Source organism: Fomitopsis serialis (assembly GCF_022376445.1).
Source record: "Fomitopsis serialis strain Sig1Antser10 chromosome Unknown B0H18scaffold_41, whole genome shotgun sequence".
NCBI lineage: Eukaryota > Fungi > Basidiomycota > Agaricomycetes > Polyporales > Fomitopsidaceae > Fomitopsis > Fomitopsis serialis.
The window spans coordinates 73,871-94,515 of record NW_025955001.1 but is presented as its reverse complement, the minus strand read 5'-3'; the positions used below and the strand labels follow the sequence as shown (position 1 = coordinate 94,515).

General features: G+C 53.2%; 9 protein-coding genes across 9 annotated transcripts; 5 read left to right on the top strand and 4 right to left on the bottom strand.

Annotated features, from left to right (window-relative positions):
* Nucleotides 1–633: 633 nt before the first annotated feature.
* On the bottom strand, nt 634–2,440 carry B0H18DRAFT_1119942 (uncharacterized protein; the record flags this gene model as incomplete). The annotated part of the gene is made up of 6 exons (XM_048034027.1): nt 634–967; nt 1,018–1,100; nt 1,153–1,686; nt 1,739–1,849; nt 1,897–2,005; nt 2,058–2,440. 6 exons carry the CDS (start codon nt 2,438–2,440, stop codon nt 634–636), a joined length of 1,554 nt encoding a protein of 517 aa, XP_047892451.1.
* A 107-nt stretch (nt 2,441–2,547) lies between these two features.
* On the top strand, nt 2,548–3,045 carry B0H18DRAFT_1175794 (uncharacterized protein; the record flags this gene model as incomplete). The annotated part of the gene is made up of 3 exons (XM_048035930.1): nt 2,548–2,740; nt 2,819–2,879; nt 2,935–3,045. The coding sequence occupies exons 1-3, from the start codon at nt 2,580–2,582 to the stop codon at nt 3,043–3,045; spliced, it is 333 nt and encodes a 110-aa protein (XP_047892450.1). The 5' UTR covers nt 2,548–2,579.
* A 1,561-nt stretch (nt 3,046–4,606) lies between these two features.
* B0H18DRAFT_1012011 (FAD-binding domain-containing protein) lies at nt 4,607–7,081 on the top strand. Its single transcript, XM_048029019.1, has 11 exons — nt 4,607–4,667; nt 4,740–5,161; nt 5,217–5,320; nt 5,375–5,410; nt 5,463–5,691; nt 5,744–5,874; nt 5,940–6,008; nt 6,064–6,192; nt 6,250–6,404; nt 6,463–6,535; nt 6,597–7,081. Exons 2-11 carry the CDS (start codon nt 5,020–5,022, stop codon nt 6,990–6,992), a joined length of 1,464 nt encoding a protein of 487 aa, XP_047892449.1. The 5' UTR covers nt 4,607–4,667; nt 4,740–5,019; the 3' UTR covers nt 6,993–7,081.
* Nucleotides 7,082–7,096: 15 nt separating this feature from the next.
* Nucleotides 7,097–7,746, bottom strand: B0H18DRAFT_1012008 (uncharacterized protein). Its single transcript, XM_048029018.1, has 2 exons — nt 7,730–7,746; nt 7,097–7,668 (listed from the first exon to the last, which is right to left on the bottom strand). Exon 2 carries the CDS (start codon nt 7,596–7,598, stop codon nt 7,383–7,385), a length of 216 nt encoding a protein of 71 aa, XP_047892448.1. The 5' UTR covers nt 7,599–7,668; nt 7,730–7,746; the 3' UTR covers nt 7,097–7,382.
* B0H18DRAFT_1119940 (uncharacterized protein) lies at nt 7,708–9,233 on the bottom strand (the record flags this gene model as incomplete). The annotated part of the gene is made up of 3 exons (XM_048034026.1): nt 7,708–7,758; nt 7,809–9,110; nt 9,159–9,233. The coding sequence occupies 3 exons, from the start codon at nt 9,231–9,233 to the stop codon at nt 7,708–7,710; spliced, it is 1,428 nt and encodes a 475-aa protein (XP_047892447.1).
* A 1,273-nt stretch (nt 9,234–10,506) lies between these two features.
* B0H18DRAFT_1012006 (uncharacterized protein) lies at nt 10,507–12,118 on the top strand. The gene is made up of 3 exons (XM_048029017.1): nt 10,507–10,683; nt 10,737–11,827; nt 11,878–12,118. The coding sequence occupies exons 1-2, from the start codon at nt 10,580–10,582 to the stop codon at nt 11,815–11,817; spliced, it is 1,185 nt and encodes a 394-aa protein (XP_047892446.1). The 5' UTR covers nt 10,507–10,579; the 3' UTR covers nt 11,818–11,827; nt 11,878–12,118.
* Nucleotides 12,119–12,170: 52 nt separating this feature from the next.
* B0H18DRAFT_1119938 (uncharacterized protein) lies at nt 12,171–14,938 on the top strand (the record flags this gene model as incomplete). The annotated part of the gene is made up of 4 exons (XM_048034025.1): nt 12,171–12,335; nt 13,499–13,605; nt 13,658–13,763; nt 14,381–14,938. 4 exons carry the CDS (start codon nt 12,171–12,173, stop codon nt 14,936–14,938), a joined length of 936 nt encoding a protein of 311 aa, XP_047892445.1.
* Nucleotides 14,939–15,383: 445 nt separating this feature from the next.
* Nucleotides 15,384–16,181, top strand: B0H18DRAFT_878007 (uncharacterized protein; the record flags this gene model as incomplete). Its single annotated transcript, XM_048040596.1, has 2 exons — nt 15,384–15,548; nt 15,624–16,181. 2 exons carry the CDS (start codon nt 15,384–15,386, stop codon nt 16,179–16,181), a joined length of 723 nt encoding a protein of 240 aa, XP_047892444.1.
* A 444-nt stretch (nt 16,182–16,625) lies between these two features.
* On the bottom strand, nt 16,626–20,161 carry B0H18DRAFT_1119936 (uncharacterized protein; the record flags this gene model as incomplete). Its single annotated transcript, XM_048034024.1, has 18 exons — nt 16,626–17,154; nt 17,212–17,250; nt 17,302–17,458; nt 17,516–17,572; nt 17,624–17,675; nt 17,728–17,886; nt 17,952–18,081; nt 18,133–18,194; nt 18,249–18,322; nt 18,379–18,435; nt 18,486–18,631; nt 18,686–18,912; nt 18,969–19,143; nt 19,196–19,314; nt 19,363–19,523; nt 19,581–19,689; nt 19,740–19,916; nt 19,970–20,161. 18 exons carry the CDS (start codon nt 20,159–20,161, stop codon nt 16,626–16,628), a joined length of 2,622 nt encoding a protein of 873 aa, XP_047892443.1.
* Nucleotides 20,162–20,645: the final 484 nt, after the last annotated feature.

The window sequence follows — 20,645 nt, the reverse complement described above, 5'->3', positions numbered from 1 at the left end:
CCCACTAGTTGAAGCCCAGCAACCAGGTCACTTTTCAAACTAGCTATTAGGCCTCTGCTGCCACTGAACACTGCATGTTGACCAAGGATGCAGAGGCCTTCGAAATGAAAAAATTCGGCGTCAGCTAGCTGTCTTTGGTCGAACTTCACGCGGAACTGAGCGCCCTGTCACAACCGATCTCACCTTGACGACTTGACGGTCGGTCGGACAGCATGCCTTTTCAGAATGATGAGTAGACCAACCTTCAAAGCGATTGTTTGAACAACAAGTTATTGAACCATAACTCGCCGCAAATGTAGTTGTTCGAGTTGAGCAAGGGCAACTAGTTATGAAAGCTGATCAGGTCAGAAGATGGCAACACATAGGGACTAAGGGAGTAGCTCGACTTCCTGGAGCCATGGTGACAGAGGCATGGCCGCGATACCCTCAACGAATCCTGATGGGGATACACGTTGAGCAGCTCCGGTATACATAGCTTTCAAGAACGACGTCGACAAGCTCCTCCTCAGCAGAATAAATGGGAGGCTGCTCACAGATCACGGTCACGTGGCCAGACCTGCGGTGCGCACTGCGCACCGTGCAGAGTACAACCTGGGTATTCACAGTGGTACGTACATTGTTACACGTCAAATCTCACCACCTGCTCCCTGCCCCTCGCTCGATCTTCAGAAGTCGTTTCGCAACGCATCCGTAAACCGGCCTGGTGATCCCTGCACCGCCAACAGCGCTCGCCCTGATGCCAATGCTGGCTACCTTGTCCGATAATGCTTCCTTGATACGTCCGAATGGCATGGAATACGTGGGCGGTGAAGATAGGAGTGTCAGAAGCATGTGGGCGGTCAGGATCTGTTGTGCGGATGGTTGGGCTGATGTGGTGGAGACAGGCGCGGTAGCGGAGAAGGAGGATAGACTAATGGATGGCGAGGACGGTGCTGGTGTGCTGTTGGAAAGCTGATGCAATATCGCTCTGGCTCAATGTATGAGATACGCCGCGTTCAGGATAGAAGTTGGCCTTACAGTGTCTCCTTGGCTCTGAGCGGTTTACCGCTATTCGCGTGGCCAGCTTTGATCTGGTCGCCTATTGTGGCCCATATCTTCGCCTGCATCGCCCATCAGCTAAGGCGCAAGCTTAGCAAGTGTCCTACTACATACCACAATCTGTTCGAGCTCGGTGGTAACCCTGACCTTAGCTCGCTTGTGAGGATCGGGCGTCTCGGCGACTGTAGCGGGAGGTGATGCCGCTTCTTGAACCGCAGTGTCCTCCACTGGTGGTGAGATTGCTTTTAGCGGTGGTCGTAGCTTCACCGTCGGGTCGCTGTCGTCTTCGTCCAGTACCTCCTCCGTCGACAGAGAGTCCTCGTCTACAGTATGAACCGGCTCATCGGCGGCCATCTCAGCTTCCAGCTCTTCTTCGTCGGAAGCCCGCTCGGGCAAATCAGTATCCGCACCGCTCCTACGCACAGGGACGGGACTAGAAAATGATAGGTTTGACATATCGGCCACGTGGACTTCCTCGTCTAGCAAGGAATCGCCAGTGAAGTGCAGCGTTCGTGCTGCTGCCCCGGGCGTGTTCCAGAACGTCTCTTCTTGTTCGTCAATAGCAGAAGGGGGCGTCTGCGGTCTGGGTTTATGTCTGCTACGTGGTGGTTTGGGTACAGCTGCCTTCTGTCGAAGCAGGGTCTCTTTCTGAACGAAATGTGAGCAAAGTGTCCGAGTTTGAGTCAACAGGATAACGAACGCGTTTCTTCAGCTCCGTTATCTGATCGCGAGCCGCAAGTATCCGCTGTTCCTCGTCCATGATGATAGACTTAGGAGAAGCTGGGACTTCGTGAGGGTCTGAGGCCGCGTGCTAAACTCAGTCGGTAGAAGGCTTGTAGGCACTGTCTTGTCACTCACTTCCTTTAGCTGTTCGCTCAACTTGCGCATATTATCCCGCACCTCAGACAACTGTGCCATGATCCTCTCCGCCTGCTCGGATGCTCGAGGCATGGGTCTGATGGACCGACTAAACACATTCTAATAAGCAGACGCGTTTTAAGAGTTTTGGTATTACTCACTATCGATCGAGGTACTTGACGGCCGCTCGCGCATAAACCTCCGGTTCATGTTCGCCGGCCCTCTGCCCATCCAGCCTTCCTGGCCTTGGTGCCGGCGGTTTCTTCAGTGGGGTTGCGCCGTGGAACTCAACTCGTGCGAGTTCTCCCTCAGGTGGTGGAGGTACATCGGTATTCGACACAGCAGGTTTGGAAGGCGCGATGACCGTGAACAGACCCATCTCAGCGGGATCTATGTCGCGGATGAGGTCGCCGAGTGGGGTGCGGAGGACTGCCTCCGTGAAGGGTCCTGAGGTCTCTGGGGCAGTTGCAGCCGCATTAGCGCGGATCGATCTCGCGAGCAGGGATAGTCGGTCGACGTGGTCGGGTAAGCTGCTGGTGCTCATCGTGGTGAACGATGAGCTCGAGTGAGGATCAAACGCGTCGAGTGGCTCGGTCACGTGTAGGGTGTATGCCGGAGGAGTCGTTTCGATGTGAACTTGTCCTCCATTAACTCTCGTGTCCAACGTACTTGCGAATCTCAAGATGGTATGCTTAGGGCCACAAGCAAATGACTTGCTAATATTCATTGGTGCTGTATCATTGCAGCTGATCTTTTCCGTGTTCAAAACACTCACTGACCAGAAGGTCACGGTCGAGTTGAAGAACGACCTCTCCATCACTGGCGTACTGAAGTCCGTTGATCAGTAAGTTCTTCCCAGACCAACTGAGACGATCATCACAATTCATCCAGCGGCCTCTCACTAAGGGTCCTCCCGTCACAGATTCTTGAACATCCGCCTCGATAAAATAGAGGTCTTTGACGAAGCAAGACATCCTCATATGGTTCGGTAACGCCGTCTAGGTGAGAGATGGTAGCTCTAACGAAGTCTGTATGTAGATGGCAGTAAAGAATTGCTTCATCCGTGGCTCTGTCGTGCGCTACGTCCAGCTTCCTGCGGAGCATGTCGACACGCAGTTATTGGAGGACGCGACGAGGCGTGGTGCGTAATCACTGTTTGCGTGGGTGACTTTCAGCCCTCATTCCATTATGTAGAGGCCGCGGCTCAAGGGAAACGATGATGTGTCTTCTTGTCTGGATTCTGCGTACACGCCGTTGTCCTACTCTGCGCGCGACGCGCATTGTCGTCACAATGGCGCCCGATGCTATGTCCAGCGGCGTCTCGCTCCGGTTGTTCCCTTACGATCAAGTTCTTCCCTGTTGTATTGCTGCCAATCTCGATGTATTGTGTATCTCTCGCCTTGTGGGGTTCATCTCTGTGCATGCGCTTGGTGAACGAGTATACAGCTGATCGCCGTCGTCCGTGGCGAGATCCAGAGCCATGTTTCTCTTCGCGCCACAATCAACCGCAAGTATTTAGAATCCTTCGCTGCATTGTCAGGCTAATCCCCAGTTGCAGGAATGAGCACGCCGACACTATGTCTTGCACCCTACGTTCGTTGCGTGCACCCTCAGGATCCTACTGGTACGGTGTCAACGCAACGAACCATTTGATAGATCATTCGTTTCACAGGCGTATTCAGGTGTCCTTCTGCTTCACTGGACCATACTGGGAGCATGGACACCCTCACAGGGCTCTCATGCATATGTAGCCTCGAACCGGACTCGAGAGAATCCATGTCAGGCCTGTCAGGTTTTCTTCACATCGTGTATGGTGCGGGACACTAAGTCACCGCTACCTTGGGACAGTGGCCAGCTGTGTGCGTGTTATCTCCGCTTCCGGAATTTTTACGTCACTAACGTGGTGCTCAGTATGGATAGAGTGGTCTTGATGTTGGAGAGATACGCCCTATGCGCGAGGGTCTACAAAACACTGAGTGTTCCTGAAGTCTCCATCGAGTCTACCCCCATTTCGAATGACAGCTATTTCCGTGGATTCCGTGATCATGAATACGATCGATGGCAGCTCGCCATCGTACGCAGCAAGTCGGGATGGACCATCCCCTGAGGATTCTCCTCGAACTTCGTTAAGATAGAAGTCACACCAAAGGTGAGTGTTCTCTTCGAAGTCGTACCATTGAAAGTACGCTGTACATGCCGTGTAATAGCTTTGATCCAGGCTCTCTCACGGCGCAGGCGCTGAGATGCTCACATAGACGATCATAGCCCGTTGGGGGCGCTCACAGTGCGGCAGTTGTACCTCCTCGTATGTACCCTGAAGCCCCTGCGTAACGCCCCCCTGGCGTGCCTAGCCGAATATCAGACCGTTGAGGTACGACGGCTATAAGCTCCACTTGGTGTTGTCGTACGTCGTACAAGGGAGTTTCACAGAATGTCGCTGATGTTTCCTGTGCGTGGCAAGCAAGACCTCATACGACCAGTACCCGCAAAATGTGCGTCTTATAGCATCTTCCTGTACATGAGAGCAGCGTGATTTGGACTCGCTTTGCTCGTGTAGGATCGTGCGCGGCCAACATGCTCTTCATCTCTTTGGATCCGTGTATTACGCGATCTGATGCATGCCGTCAGTGCGTGCACATAGAGTTCACTACTTCTCACGTATGTTGCTCATAGCCCGTTGTAGCCATGCTGCCTCGAGGTCTGACTGGGCATCGTTCGAGACACTGCTGTTTGATATGCACGCTCTTCTGAGGCAGCCTCTAATCCCGATTGTAAGTGATTTGTGGCTTGCACTCTGATTCTGAAGGTTCGAGTTATTATGGGCGTCCCGGGCGGATTTTGAGAGCCTGTCGATTCGCCGGCCGTCCCTCGTTACTTACACACTGCCGCTGGAAAATGCTGATGAACAGATCCCGGTTATCATCATCTCTCACCCAATGTCCAGCCCCCGGGTTACGTCGTACCATTCCGTGCTTCATTCGTCATTTTTGCCTCCGTCCCCGCGCCGCACTATGTGCTAGGCGACAAAGCTTAAGTAGAGCGGTACCCGCGCTCTACTGTCGGCGGTTGTCCTCCTGCTTGGCTGGCTTTTGAGTCTAATTGGCACCGCGCAGCGGCGGCAAGATGCGGCTAGCGATTGCGATCGTTCTGTCGTTCACTTCACTGCATGCCTATGCTCAAACGGAAGGCCCGAACTTCATATACGAAGTCGCTTGCGATGCTATCGCCGACGTGATCTCTCATGAGTCGGACGTCTACTATCCTGGTACGTCAGATAAGCATTGTCAAATTTGAGGTTGCCGCTCATGTGCAGGGAGTAGACACGAAGGAGTATGCGTCCGACAACTCTCATTGGGCGCTGTCTAGTACGACCAACTCAACCTGTACAGTCGAGCCCGGAACTGCCGAAGATGTCGGAAATATTGTATGTGTTCGTCGTGCGTGGAGCTGATTCATAAGACTGACTGTTGTCCGTTAGCTCCTTGTCCTGGGTCTTACCCGGACTCCTTTTGGTGTAGGTAGCAATCTGCGAAGTTGATTGCCGTGATTTCTGAGCCGTCTACTAGATCAAAGGTGCAGGTCATACTGCCAACCCCGGATTTTCTGCCACTCCTGGCGTACAGATCGCTATGACCCGCTTCACGGAAGTATCATACGACGCGGAGGCAGGAATAGCGAGCGTCGGAGCAGGCAACATTTGGGATAATGTCTATGCAGGTCTCGAGCCCTACAACGTCAGTGTAGTTGGTGGGCGAGTGAGTGGCATTGGTGTGGCGGGCTTCACTCTTGGTGGAGGTGCGAGTTCACACAACTCCCGGGAGTGGCTTCCAGGCTGATTGATGATTAGGCTACTCGTTCAAGTCAAATCAGTACGGGTTGACCATCGATACAGTGGCAGGCTTCGAGATCGTATTACCTACCGGTATTGTTGTGAACGCAACTGCGACTGAGAATTCCGACTTGTTCTTTGGATTGAAGGTAGGCATTTAAGCAGTTCATGAGCAACGATCTGCGTGCTTACTCACATCGACGTCGTGGTGCAGGGTGGCTTCAACAATTTCGGCATCGTGACGACGATATACCTGGAGACACATCCGCAGACTGCGGTCTGGGTATGTCTATTTCGTCTGAAGTCGAGGTGCAAGTCCTGACAGCAATGCATTCTAGGGCGGTAGCATCGTCACCACAGGTGTCGATGATGCCGTAGTCGCTGCTACGCAGAACTTCTACGAAACCGTGACTGACCCTAAGGCCGCTATTCTTACTACGTTCAATTACGACGCGTCGCTTGGGTTGGTATGTTCTTGGACTGCATTTCTGTATCCTGAGCGACTGACATACTTCTGCGGATAGAGCATCACGGAAATGACCATATATTACAACGCCCCGACGCCACCTGAGGGGATGTTCGACGACTTCATGGCCCTTCCTTCGCTGACTAAAAATATTTCCACGAGGTCTTATCTGTCCCTCATTCTCTCCACAATAGAGGGTTCGAACGGTCTGCGGTAGGTCAACAACCTTGTTCGTCCTTAAATGCAATTGTGACAGTGCTCTTAATAACAGGGGCTACTTCCACACGGTCTCGCTGTATGAATATACGACCCCGCTTCTGAATGCTATTGTCAACGAAACTCAGGTTTGTCGTCCTTCGCCGTGGCTCACGACCTCTGGAGCTGATGTATTGATATATCATTCAGTTCTGGCGAGGACAGCTCGAATCTGACGTTCCGGAGGTCTTCGTCAGCTACGACGTCGAGCCAATCCTGCCGAGTGTATTCTCACACGGTACCGATTCTGCCTGGCCTCCTAGTCGTGCAAATGGCATTTTGCCTCTGAACATCTACTACGCGTGGGCGTCACCGGACAACGACACGCTCATGAATCAGATCATGGTGCAGAGCGCCGATTATTTGACCCAGGTTGCCGTGGCGGAAGGCCAGGACATTGCGGAGACGTCGCTCTATCCCAACTACGCCATATACGACACGACGATGGAGCGGATATACGCCGGCAACCTCCCTAGGTTGCGGGAACTCAAAGCGAAGTATGATCCTTTCAACGTTATGGGCTTATCGGGAGGATGGAAGTTCTGAATGACCAGAGGAATATTACGCGCACGACTACTGTGTTACTTCAATTGTTGGTGTACACCGCACACTTAATTTGATTGTTCATTCGGAAATAGGTTTGTCAACCTCTCGTGGACCCACTTACACCCATAGACGACCTTCTTCGACACCGAGCCTGTCTTCATGCCAGCGTGGCCTGATGATCACTGCGCTACGTAAGATTCGTAACATCGCCGTGCACGTTCACGCCTCCCCGTCAGCTGTCACATAAGTTACAATCTCGATGTCGCAGTGGGAACGCGGGGAGCGGTAGTAAACTACGAATTCCCAGAAGGTTGGCCGCCAGTGTGTTGATACTCGGCGAACCCAGTAGGTTGGCTACCAGTATAAATCCGTACGCGCAGAGGCAAGGATCTAAATTACTTGATCGCATGCATCTTTCCATGGTACTGGACAGTGTGGCTGCCAACGTCCCGGAAGCGACTGTGAAAGAAGATGGGTTTGACAGTCGGTTGACGTAGGCGAGGATATGCGAACAACTGGGCGTAGCATTAGTGCTCGCCAAAGTATATATGCAGGAAATAGCGCGGCGAGGAGGGCTGCTATGAGGGGCTCAGTTGCTAGCATCATCTTCTGTGAATTTTCAGATGTGCCGGCCTACACATCAGGTGCTTCACGAGTGCTGCAGGTTCGGGTTCTGCTATTCCAAAGAGCCATATTTCACATATGTGATCGCGAATTAGATCTGAAGGCGTGCGTACGGTGCAGTGCCTTTGGGCGCGTCAGATAACTAGAGTTCGTCTGCTCATATACTAGTCGCTGAGAAGGCAAGTCAGTTACCACTCCACAAAAGACTGGGCCCACGTACCCTCCATCGTTCTTCTCGCATACTTCCGCCTCTTTCTGTAATGCCGCAATCATCGTCATCATCTCTCGCCACTGTGGCCCGTGCGAGTGCGACACGCTAGTGCCTAGCCGCGGGAAGAGGGCACACAAGAAGCGGGCCAATTTTTCTGACGGAACCATCTGTTTTCCAAGGAAGATGCGCCGCAGGTTATGCGACGAGACCCGGAGGTTGGAAAAATCCACGTCGCAGTCTTGCAGCCCCGGCAGCTCGAGGCTACGCAGGTCGGGGCAGTGCTTCGCAAGGAGTGACAAGGACGAAAGCGGTGGAAGGGGTTGACCGTCTTCAATGTAGAACAGGTGCAAAGTAATGACATTGGGCCAAGCAACCGCTATGTCCTGCAGGTCTTCGGCGCTCACGACGAGCTTGGAGAGGATTTGAATGTCGATGCGTTGGACGTTGCGTAGGGTTAAAAGCGGTTTCAGGATGCCCTTGGATTCATGGACGATGCTTGAGGCGAGAACACGAGGTATGACCTTTAGCGCGAGGAAATGAATCGACGAGCTGCCACAGTCGCGAAGGTTGTAAAGGATGCTGCAAATAGACGGCAATTCGCTCTCCTCGAGGTTCTTGAAGATTAGGGTGACAACTGCGAGCTGAGCACCTCGTATTGCAGATAGAACGTGTTTGATGCCGGCAGGGTTTCCCGCGAGGCGGATCTCGCGCAGAGCAGGGAAACCGTCAGGTGAGGAGGTTACTTCGGTGTGGTTTGGGAGATCGATGAACAATCGCTCAAGACTCTGTAGACGACTAAGCTTGTCGAACAAGGGCCTTGTGAGCGGACCTGTTCTGCTTGCGTCGAAGTAAAGCCTTCGCAGCGATCGAAACCGATCAATGGGTTCCAGAATTGATGCGTGAGAGACACGGAGCGACAAGTCTTGGACATCGGTCGCACGCGATGCCAATATATAGATGATGTTTTGGAAAACGACTTCGTTCCTGGTTACCAGAGGCCGGCTATGTATTGAAAGGCCTTCCAGCGGGGGTGTGGATGTTGCTTGAAGCTTCTGAATTGACGGTGGTAGGATGTGAATAACGTTCAATATTGCGAGGTGGGACCATTGCAGATGGAGGAGGTTCGATAGCAACGGTGAACCTGCATTCTGTGCAGCCAGAGTCATCCATACAGTTGGGTCTACATGTTCGAAGTCGATATCTCTGACGTAGAGCCTGCGAATACGGCGCGCATACGAGAGTAAACGGAGCCACTCATCGTCACGAATTGGCAGGTGCAGTGCCTGCCCATGTCTCAGTACATCTCTTGAGAACGAGGTTATGAAACATACCTTAACGATTTGCGTGCTTCCTGGACCTGTCGGTAAGGCGATCACGGACGAAGTTAGGATCTTCAGCAGGGGCATGAGAGTGTCCATGTGCCACCATAGTGCGTTTAAAGCGTGTTCGCGGAAAAGGCTGCACACACGCGCACAGCTAGCAAGCGTGGAGTCGGCTTGCGTGTCCCGTAGTCCGCGGTTTGATTGTACAGGCAAGTCGGACAGGCTGGTCATGATCTCTCTCAGTATGAGGTCATTGTGCAGCGCCGTGTAAGCTGTATCTTCTGAACTCATTTCTGATTCTCTAATTAAGTTGTTGGTGAGAAAAGACCAAAACTCTGCGGAGACCACGAAAGCACTGGTCCGGCCAGGCTTCAAGGTTGTGGCACGTACCAATTATGACCTCAGGGCACGAGCCTAATCCCCGACTCCGACCGGAGGGAGAGAGGAGGGCTTTGTCCACCCTAACTTGAGACGATGCCGGCGATGCCGCTCCCTCCGTGAGAAACACGTGACTTGCAATTCCCATAAACGGTATCGCAGCAATGCTCGAGTGTCCGACGAGGCAGCTCGAGGCAGTTGGATCCTTCCGTGCATCTGGCTGTGTCTGGACGCCTGGATCTCTGACCATCAAACGACTCCTCCCAAATGCAGGAGAGTTTCTCTCATTTTTTATAGCCTGCACTTACATACTTATGTACTGTGATACATACTGAGCATGAGTCGTGGATCGGAAGCCCGAGACGCCCGGGCGGCGAAGCCGCCGCGGGCGTGAGGGCTTCCAATTGAGTCTCCATACCACTCCGATGGTACAATATTACAATACATACATAATACACTCTAGTGCCGCTGTGGCAGGCTGAGTAGCTGTGTTCCATGCAGGAGTCGGGGATCGGCGCTTGCGCCGCTACGATGAGAAACTATCACTGCGGACAACCCGGATTGTGCGAGGCGCTTACATGGGCCTAACATTGCAAGAGCGTGTATATTAGTAAGCCACTAAGTGAAAATCCCTAACATGGGAAGTACATGCCTAGAACATGACGTGATTTCGGAACATAGGAAGAACATAGCACTTACATTCCCGATTTTGGGAACATTCGAAATGTTAGCCCGAACAAAGGAATACCATTCCCTATGTTACGAGCTCCGACTTAGAGCCGTAAAAATATACACGCCCTTACAATGTAAGTACCATGTGAGCGCTTCGCACAACGCGGTTCGTCCGCAGTGTATGACTCTGAGACTTCAACATATTATAACCCAGCGCCTATATTCAAGGCACGTGCTCTCGTGTTCGAACAAGCGCCGGGCACCCCACGGGCCACAGCCAGGGCGCCTAACGTTTAACTTTCACCATTCGACGCTTTCGTTCTTCCGCTCCGGTTCCGCTCCCTTCACGGTTGACTTGCGCTCCCACTCTGCTTTGCGCGATGCTGGCTCAGAGCTGCTTCAAACGAATAAAACCGCACTTTTGGGGCTCTGATCACCTCGTATCTCTACGTGGCCATGCCAGACAGTACTCAAAACAATCGAGGTAACGCACAATATCATGAGACACGAATGCTTCTGAATCGCGTTCATAACCAGTGATGGGTCCATATTCTCTGAAAGTGAATCACCGTGGGACAAGGTCTTTGAGAATATCGAGGAAGATTCGCCTGTTCTCCATCCTGGCTCTGCGCGGAGGCCGCAAACCTCTTCCCCGCTACCAGCCCGTTCACCGCGCAAGCAGGCCATGACCGCACGCGAAGTTAATGCCTTCGACCAAATGTTCAATATGATCTTCGACGCAGTGTCCAAACCCCCCTCAAAAGACCTTAAACGACCCGACGTCAGCGCGCGTTCATCTACGTCTGTAGGCATCGGGCGGGCCCGGTCGCAGCAGATGAGTGACCTGTTCGGGAAGCTGCGGCGGCAGTCGAAGCACTTGCGATGGACGAGCGAGGCAGACGAGGAGCTGGACAAGAAGAAGGAAGCGATGGAGCTGTGCGACACGGACCAGCAACTGCTGGAGTGGGCGATGCGCGAGGTCTTCGACGAGTCCACGCGCTGCGAGGAAAACGCGAGGAAGGCATCCGAGGACCCCTCTACCTCTAAGCGACCGGCACAGCTGCAGCCACCGTGGTACCCACAGACGATAGCCCTCCTCATGCAGACCTTCCGCGAGAAGTACGACGACCCACATCTTGCGCTGTCGATCTTCGACCATGCACGACATCTGTCAGTCGTCTCTTTCGTGTTTGGCTGCACGACGCCAGTGTACAACGAACTTATCGAGACGCGCTGGCGATGTTTCCGCGACCTGCGAGGCGCCTGCGAGGCGCTCGAGGAGATGCGAGTGAATGGCGTCGAGGTGGACGGCCGGACGCTGACACTCGCGGAGAAGATTCGACGGGAGGTCGGCGAGCGCAATATGTGGCATGAGGAGTCGACTATTGGCAGCGGGGAGGTCTGGGACATGGTTGCCCGAATAGAGCAGCTTGTTTCCCAGCCCACGGGCCCACGGAGGATCGAAAAGCAGCGGAAGTCTCGAACGTGGTCGCCCACCCATTCAAAGAAGTGGTCTTCTGCGAATGAAGTCTGGAAGGGCACCGCGCTTGAGGAGGGCGAGTCAAGTGACGGCTGGAAGTTTGACAATTGGGAATCACCATCGAGTACAGCGCATTAGATTAGATTCGGTATGCTTCAGCTTCAGCTCCACCTTGTCCTGGCTCATGCTGGCCTTTAGATATGTATCTACTCCTTTAGACTGTGCTCGTTGCGAGATAGTGAGGACCCCATGCTCGCCCGGTATCGGCTTCCACTGCTCAATAAGCGAAGCCGGCATCCCCAAAGCATCCCAACGTCTTTGCATTTGGCGGCTTGAATGGAACGTTGTACCCTGGGTGCCCATTACGTGATGAAAATGTGCCTGCGTGACGCCTTCCCCCACCGGACGACAGATTCCTTCGCAGCCGTTCTCACTTGGATAAAAGGGCGTCCCTTCGGCACTTACCCCATCTCTCGGCGGTTAGGCGCGTCATGTCCTTGGCTAAGCTCCCTCTCCTATTATCGGGCTTAATCACGACGTATATCATCCAGACGCCTCCGCAAGCTCGGGTTCTCGCAACTGAACGAGCCAAAGATGTCGGGTTGCATGAACGATACCTGTCGACCTCTGCTCGCATGAACGTTGAGATCATAAAGGTACACCTCGAAACGGGCGAATCGTGCGTCTAACGTGGCGACAGCAGCTACGGGACACGATGTTCAATACGTGCGGAGCACATGCAAGCCAGGTGTCGGACAGCTGACGGCAAAACCTGTGTGGAACGTGCTGTCACGGCTTTGTCAGCAGGAGACAGGTTCTGTCGCCGCGGTCCTCCACCTTGCCTCCACCCACTGTCAAGATGAGTCGAGCGCGCATGCGGTATCGGCCGGTGGCTCGATGGACCCCCTCCTCCTTCGAAGTATTACTCGTATTTCAGTTCTGTGTGTACCGGTACGTCCTTCAAGTTGCGTGGTAGTACTGCCTCGTACTCTGATGATAAACTCGATGCAATTTTACGGGCACCAGCAATGATTAAATAATGAGTACTCGGCGCACTGAATACGCGATGCCGTCGAGCACTGCACCGGTGCTGGGAGCGCAGGGTGAGATGTCTGATCATTACAACACTGCCTTCCCACTGATCTAGCTTTCTCAAAAGTGTTATGTACTAGTAGCGCGTTCTCCTTGTCCTTCAACTTGAAGGTGGCTCGGTAGACGGATCCGGGACCAGCCTAGGCTCGGATGTCATCCGTATTGTGGCGAGCCAGAGCGGTGTCTCAGTGAGATCCACGTATCAAGTGACCACGTCCAGCGCGCCGCCCCCGCGCGCCCCCGACATTGGGCCTCCGCACGAGGCTACAGTGCAGCCATTTCGAGACACTAGGCTCCTCTCCCGTGCAGGCGCTGACGTCTGCTTGCTTTGCCATCTGACATCGGTCACTGGCGTGTATCTTATAAACATGATATCCGACTCGGAGTCTCTCATTTCCCCCCTTTCTGCGCGAGGCTCCTGCTGCGTCTCCCCCGCGGAGCAATGCACCATCTGTTCCGTCCTCCACGGCGTCGTCCACGCTCAGCGTCGCGACTAACAACACGACCACGCCGTCAACGCCCGCAAGCACCGTCTCCAAAAGCAGGAGCGTCGGGAGTCCCGACGCTCCGGCTTCTTTAGCCGGTTCACGGGCGGTTTGACTGCGTCGGCGTCGTTGAGCCTCAGCTCAAGCATGACGTCGCTCTCGCTCGAGACCTGTGTCCACGCCGAGCGCGGCTCCGTCGACGAGCTCGTCCTGCCAGGGACTCCACTGACTGAGCCCTATAGCGCCTCATTTATGAAGAAGATCAATCAACTAAGTACTGGGTCACACTCGACGACCATCTCACTAGTCTTCGCAAGTCGGCTGGAAATGACGCAAAAAAGCTTGCACGGTATGTCTCCCTTCTGGGCTTCTATTCATTATGTACTGATATCGTGCCACAGAGTCTTTAGATCTATCCTCGACAATGATAGGGCATCACATGGCAATAACCCCGCCGCGATCAACGCTGTTCCCGAAGATGAAGTAGTAGATGAACGGCAGCAACAGGTCAACAAGGCTTTTGTTTTGTCGACTGAGAGAGATGATGCGCAGCCAAGCCCCAGCGGATCTCCTGCGTAGTAGTCCTCGTTCTACTAGTGCTCTGTGCCACGCGTGTATCCCGGGCCTGGGCTCAATTGTGGATTTCATTTCACTGTACTCATAGAGCATTATTCGAACTGTTCAATGTAATGTGGGCTGCGTAGACGTGAACCATTACTATGCGATTGAATACCGATTCGTGATCGTGAATGGGTGCTTGAATACTGCAAGAATGCTGTCTGCGACGCAAGGACCTCACGCTCAACGCATGCATGCAGCTCATATCAATGTAATTTGCACGGCGGTACTACGTTAACGCATGTCAAAACCACGCGCACCCCACCTCGTAGGCAGCTGGCACACCACCTGTCTGCCACGTACGACTGTCGACACGGTGGGGCCATTTCCTCCTTTTCGTGGCCACCATGTGTCGTCAGCGCGTCTCAGGTGGCAGGTCCATGTATTTCGCGGGCCGCACTCACGTGGACTCCATGTGCCAGCCAACTCGAGGTGTAAGCATTTCTTCCTCTCTGGGGCTCTCGTTATTCTCTTTTCGTCCATCCGCTGACTTGTACGCACAAAAGGTCTGCACATCAATACCTTTGCTGGTCGAAGCAGCCGTGATCCTCGGAAATCGCTTTCCCTCACACGCGGTTTCGCGGTGGATCCTCCGGGTCTTTGCACGCAACAAACCGGGTTTCGTTCAACGCCTCGTCCTGTCGCCGACATTCCTCGCAGCCTGCGCTATCGGTGTCGCGGGCGGTGCACTCCGCTACCGGTGCTACCGCACGCTCGGTCGCTTCTTCACGCTCGAGCTCGCCGTCCACAAGGGCCACAAACTCGTTACCGAAGGCCCTTATCGCTACGTGCGCCATCCAAGCTACACCGCTTGGTCGCTGGGCAGCGTTGGTGTTGGCCTGATGTCCGTCACGCGCGGCTCGTGGTTGCGCGAGTCTGGGCTGCTAGAGACGCAGTGGGGACGAATGGCGTTCGCGTTCTGTACCCTGTACATCTTGTACGGCACCGTAGGTTTGACGGTGCGTGCGCCTACGGAAGATGAAATGTTGCGGAGGGAGTTCGGGGAAGAGTGGGAGGCATACGCCAGACGAGTGCCATATAGGCTAGTACCCTATGTCTTTTGACGCGGGTGCGCCAATTTATGGTCAAATCAAGATTTAGGTACGCGTCTGAGGTCTCCTGTATCCGTCGCATTGAGACCATTTACAGTTACGTGACTGTAATGCTCGTCTCAAAGTCGCTAAAGAGCAAATTCATGTCATCACATCAGCCGCCATCGCGCTTCAAGCTCTCAGCGGATGCTTTCAGGCTAACCATGAAGGATTTTGGGCGGCGATGCTCGTCAAGACCCTTTAGCATTTGCACGCTTATATGTCGCGACCTTGACGTTGGTGATTCAAGGTGACACAATGTTAATGCAGACCATTGGTTATTCAAACTCCTAGTTCGTTATATAACGAGCTCTTCCCGACTGCCACTGGTTTGCTTGACCCGTTGTATCCTCGTACGGCTCACTTCAAGCTGACCCTACCTCACACCCCGATCACAAACACAGGACACGACAACACGATGTCCCTAGTCAAGCTACCATTTCTTTTCTCTGGTCTGGTGGCCAGTCATATTGTCATGTCGCCACCCCAGCCCAAGGTCGACGCAGCGAAACTACCGAGAGACGTAGCTCTATATGAACGTTTCTTCTCGTCCGTTGCACATACAGCCATACAGCTGACGAAGGTGTGTGGTTCGCCTCATGTCATGTCTCGTGAATGAGCTGCCGCTGCCATATGCTGACTTCCGGTCTACTCTCAGCTAACAACATGTGCGCCGTACATCCTGGAGATCGCGGTCATCATTGCCAGCGAGTATCCCTCGCATCCCCTCTCCCAGTTGATCCTGGACGCCCTCGTCCATGGCCCCTTTGCGCTCTCGGAGCGTATCGCCCTCTCTCGCCCCTACCTCTTGTTTTGGGGCCTAGGAATACTCGGCAACTTCGTACGGTATCAATGCTACCGCGTCCTCGACCGCTCCTTTACCTATGAGCTCGCCGTTCGCAAGGAGCAGCGACTTGTAACGGGCGGCCCATACAGCTACGTTCGCCACCCGAGCTACACCGCTGCGACCGTGGGCTTAATCAGCACCAGCCTCATGCACATTGCACCAGGGTCGTGGCTGAAGGAATGTGGCTTCTTGCAGACGCAGGTTGGAAGTGCGATGGCGATGCTCCATGTAGCCCTCTCCACATTCCTCACCCTATCGGTCACGTGGCGAACAGTGGGGGAGGACGCAATGCTGAAGAAACACTTTGGCAAGGAGTGGGAGGAATACGCGCAGAGAGTCCCTTACCGTTTGATCCCTTTCGTCTATTGATTGTTTTCCGCGGCTGCCTGTCGCTTACATAGCCCCAGTAGCCATACAGTCTCTCTCATGTCCTTGCTCGAATTATCCATCCTTCGCCCCCATTTCCCCCTGATCTATGCGTACGTACTGTAGTCTTCCCTCTTGCCTGCTAGCAGTTGTTGAGACAGCGGTCACTGACTCGCACCAAGGCGATAGATGCCTACTTTATCTGATCACCATATGCATCCTGTCAATGTACTTATGTACTATGTACGAAAGCCTCGAATCGACATACAACCTTCGTGTTCAACGCCATGCAATGTTTAGCGCATCACGAGCCGCTCTCTACGCACAGGGGAATCAGCACGACAGTGCGGCAGCGCTGCGCTGGTGAACAAATCAGTACATAAGCAGCTTTCAAGATATCAGTCACTTACGTGAAAGACACTACACTAACGCAATCGCCACTGCCAATCATGAATACTCGGGTGGTGCACCCAGGTCCGAAGGCTCTGGTCTCTCGATGCGCACACTCATCATGAGCATACGCAGATCCTCGAACAATGACCACAACCCCGATAACTCGTCTTGACGTGTCCTCACCAATTCGTTACTCGTCGCCGATGGGTCCGCCATTCTGCCAGACGGTGGTTCGTCAACCACGGCGGAAGACAAGCCCATCGAGGGTAACAGAGGTACCCCTTCCTTGGGTAGTTCCCGTTGCTGTTTCTCCGAGAGCACGACAGCTGGTCTGTTGTGCGCAAAACCGGGCTCAGACTCGAAGGGTGTTGGCTCTGTTCTTGCGCCAGTCGTATCAAGGAGGAAATCGTTCTGTCGTCGTCGTCGTCGCACCCATAATGCGAGCCCGATGAGCGCAAGCAAAGCGATCACACCACCGACGACACCGCCTGTTATCGCGCCAACATCGACCGAGCCACTGCCAGAAGCGCCCTTCGTCGCCGGGTTGGACTGACTAGGCAATGCAGAGATATTGACGGGATTACTGTTAGTCCAATTTAGCATGACTATGAGAACGGTATGGTGCAACTTGCAACCACACCTGCGCAGGATCGGGGCGAAGAGTCCTCCCAGTGCGGGGCTATTTTGCGAATCAGATGGCAGCGCTCGGGGATGATGGCAAAAAGCGAACCTCATTGTTCCGTTCTCGTAGGCACCACTTTCGACATTGTACACCGCGCTGAATGGGGTCGACGTCCCGTTGTCCGACGCGTGATTCCAGACTGCGTCTAGAAGCTGCGAGCGGACTGTAGCATTGGTGCAGGTAGCCGCGATGAAAGCATTCCAGGCTGTGCATTCACGCGCCGGTCAGAGTCGAGAAATACACATTAACAATATCGACACACCTGCATTGCCAAGTGACCCGGGGGAACTTTGAACCGGCAATCCATACACATAGCCGGCTGGAGATGTGTTGTGTAATCGGGACTAGTCCGATAGAAGAGGGTCCTTACCATCAGTAGACTCGATCCACTGTCCATACTTGACGGTAAGTTTGTCAAGCCACTGTGCAGCGAGATTAGGGAGTCTTATGGTTGTCAATAACACAACGACGTACTGTCTGATTTAAGAGATTGAACCCAAGCAGGGTTTGTGTGTAAAGGTTGTACGGTAAAGACCAGGAGCTCTGTAGTTTCGTGTCAAGCGTTGGAAGGACGACGCCGTCTGACGATAGGGCAAGCGTTTGCCATATGTTCATGAGGCCGGACGCTGTACTCTGTTGACACGCAAAAAATCATCAGTTGTCTTTGCTAAGTCATCATAGACCGGTGACGAATTTACATTGAACTGCTGAGAATCGTTACCTTCCCCGACTAGTTGACTGATCTCTGCCATGGCCTGAATGGCGAAGATGCCTTTCAACGCGAGGTTCGTCGAGTTTGTTGCGTCAGTCCCGTCGTCGATGGATAGTCTGGAATGTTCTCAGTGATACGGTTTCGCGCCGCATCGTCAAAATACACACTGGCCCGCGGGAAATAGCCCGCTTTGCTTCAGATATCCGGCCCAATTCTTGAGCAGGGGATACTGCACGCATGTGGAATTAAGCTCAGCAAGCAATTCTCGAAGAAGAGCACGCACATAATCGTGGAGCAGCGATGTATCATTTGAGTATTTGGCGTGAGCGAGGACAGTGATCAGCATATTCCCAGACTCTGCAGTTACAAAGTTGACCAAGTTGAAGCGGAGGCATACGAAACTGCACGCTCACGTTCATATGCCTCTTGAGATGTCAGATTCGGACCAGACACTGCCGGGTACGAGGAACCTGAGAAAGACAATCAACATGCTTTCGTCAGGAAGTGTATATGAGTTTACCTATGTCCTTCGCTGCGTAAGGGAATGCACCTAATGATGTGTTCTGTTGTTCAAGGAGAGGTACCAGGAGTGGCTTGACTAGCGAGGCGTTGAAATACAAGAACATGGGCAACGCTGCGTATAACTTCTCCACAGGAGTGACCCGACTGTAGAATGTCGTGTGAGATACGACGTAGCTGCATAGGCTGAGCATCACTGACCGACTAGTGCCGACGTCTTTCATGAAGATCCTAGTTGCGGCGCCCGCTTGACCAATGTCATCAGGAGCCGTGATTTCCAGGGCGCTGAACACCTGACGTGTGGCCAGCGAGATCATGTCGAACAGTTTACCGTCGGAAGAAATGCTAGAAGCTGCCTTGCGGATTTCCGTGTCAAGAACTGTTGCCTGCGTCAGCGAGTTGTTGAAATCGGAGATGAAGAACTCGAGCTACATAGTAGGCGAAGTTCAGTGATGTAAGCTACCGAGGTCGTATCTCTACTCACGGCATTTTCGGTAATATTGAACTGAGTTGTATAATAGGGACGCAGTGATGTGGTAGTTCCTGATGAATTGTAACTGATGCTTGGATCGCGGACATAGCCAACTACCCAGACAGCCGGCGAGTCCAAAGAGGCGACACTGCCAAAATCGACCGCGATGGGGAAGACGGGCCAGTCGCTGTAATATGCGTGAATTTCTCTTGTTAGGGCGACGTCGCTATGAAACGCACGCGTCGATGTTTCGATTTGTACTGTTATCGTCGTTGTTGTTAACGCCACCGGTTTGTATGAACTCTGCACGGCATACGCTGTTCGAGCAAGTCTGCCAAGTTATATTACGTCCTTGCACCTGTGATTGGGGTCAAAACAATTCATCATCGGGACAACCCTCACATACCAGCCCCATTGCATGGTACAATGTACCATCTACGGCTTGTTGGTTCTGCTCTTGGAAAGGCGACTCTTGCACAAGCTGCAATCGATGGTAAACGATACTACCGGTTTGCGTCGGCGGACTCCATGTCATCATCTGAGCTAAGTTTCCACCGGACAGCCATTCTAAAATAGATCCAGCTCAGTAGCAATCAAACGCGCGTACCTGACTAGTGTACTTACCTCCGTCAATGTCAAAATACAGCTGTACGTCATGTGGCTGGCCGTCGGTGGACGCGAAGTCCACGGCCAGGTATGAGAATGGAAGAGATTGGCGTACGAGGTCAGATGGCTTGTCCTAATATCAGCAACGTATGGGTTGTTTCTGATCCACAAACTCACATCTATAGGACTCAGAAACGTCAAGGTAACGTTCATGGGGCCGGCTTCGATGATTTGTATGGTACGAGTGGGTGTCAGTTGTGTCTCGACTACAAGACCAGCCGTTATGTAGTAGCTACTGCCAAGCAGACTGTATGTGATTTCGTCCACTCGAAGGTACCCGATCCACCCAAGAGTCTATTGAGTTACAAGGTCAGCCCACGAGAATGAACGAACAGTGAACATCGCACCACCCCATTCCAGAAAGACGGCCAGTGGCTTGTACTACTCCCAGACGTCTCTGTCGTGTACTCCCACGAGTTCAAGTACGGTGTGCGTACAGCAAGTGGTATCGCTGCAGGCCAGAAGTTTTGTGCCCCATGCACCTGTATGAGAGTCAAACATATCATCCATAGGAGGGAAGCGAGACCCAGAAGCGACATAGAGGACAGAGTGGGGTCGGAGCAGGGCCGTCTCAGCGTCGCCCATAGTAGAACTCTGGTTGCGAACCTAATCACAGCAGCTTCTCGGTCTGTTGTTGAAGAAAACCCAAACAATTACTGATCCCTTGTGAGGTTTCATCTCGACACCGCATGTCAAAATCTGCCAACAGAATTGCACCGGCGGCATCGTGATGTTACACATATTTTGAATTGCATTGACGGGGCCGTTCTGGTGGACATAACAACCTGCAGGAATCAGAAGCTGATCTGTCGATGTCAAAACGCTGTCCCAGACTGCCGAGTAGTAACATCCTGGGGTTGGGGGGTTGGTATCATCACAACTACGTTGTTGTGCGCCGCGGCACAAATGTCGAGTGAATCATCAGTATTGACTGTGAAAAAGCCAAAGGCATGTCCGACTCACCAACCCTGTGGAACATCGCCTCGGTGATTGGACCCTTCGCCGCAACTGTGATCTGGAGGT

Bases quoted from the DNA above. Each gene is read 5' to 3' on its own strand.
- B0H18DRAFT_1012008 (XM_048029018.1), bottom strand. From the start codon at position 7,598: ATGATGCTAGCAACTGAGCCCCTCATAGCAGCCCTCCTCGCCGCGCTA.
- B0H18DRAFT_1012006 (XM_048029017.1), top strand. From the start codon at position 10,580: ATGCTGGCTCAGAGCTGCTTCAAACGAATAAAACCGCACTTTTGGGGC. The intron at 10,684-10,736 runs GTAACGCACAAT...GTTCATAACCAG, and splicing joins CAGTACTCAAAACAATCGAG to TGATGGGTCCATATTCTCTG.
- B0H18DRAFT_1012011 (XM_048029019.1), top strand. From the start codon at position 5,020: ATGCGGCTAGCGATTGCGATCGTTCTGTCGTTCACTTCACTGCATGCC. The intron at 5,875-5,939 runs GTAGGCATTTAA...GTCGTGGTGCAG, and splicing joins ACTTGTTCTTTGGATTGAAG to GGTGGCTTCAACAATTTCGG. The intron at 6,009-6,063 runs GTATGTCTATTT...AATGCATTCTAG, and splicing joins ATCCGCAGACTGCGGTCTGG to GGCGGTAGCATCGTCACCAC.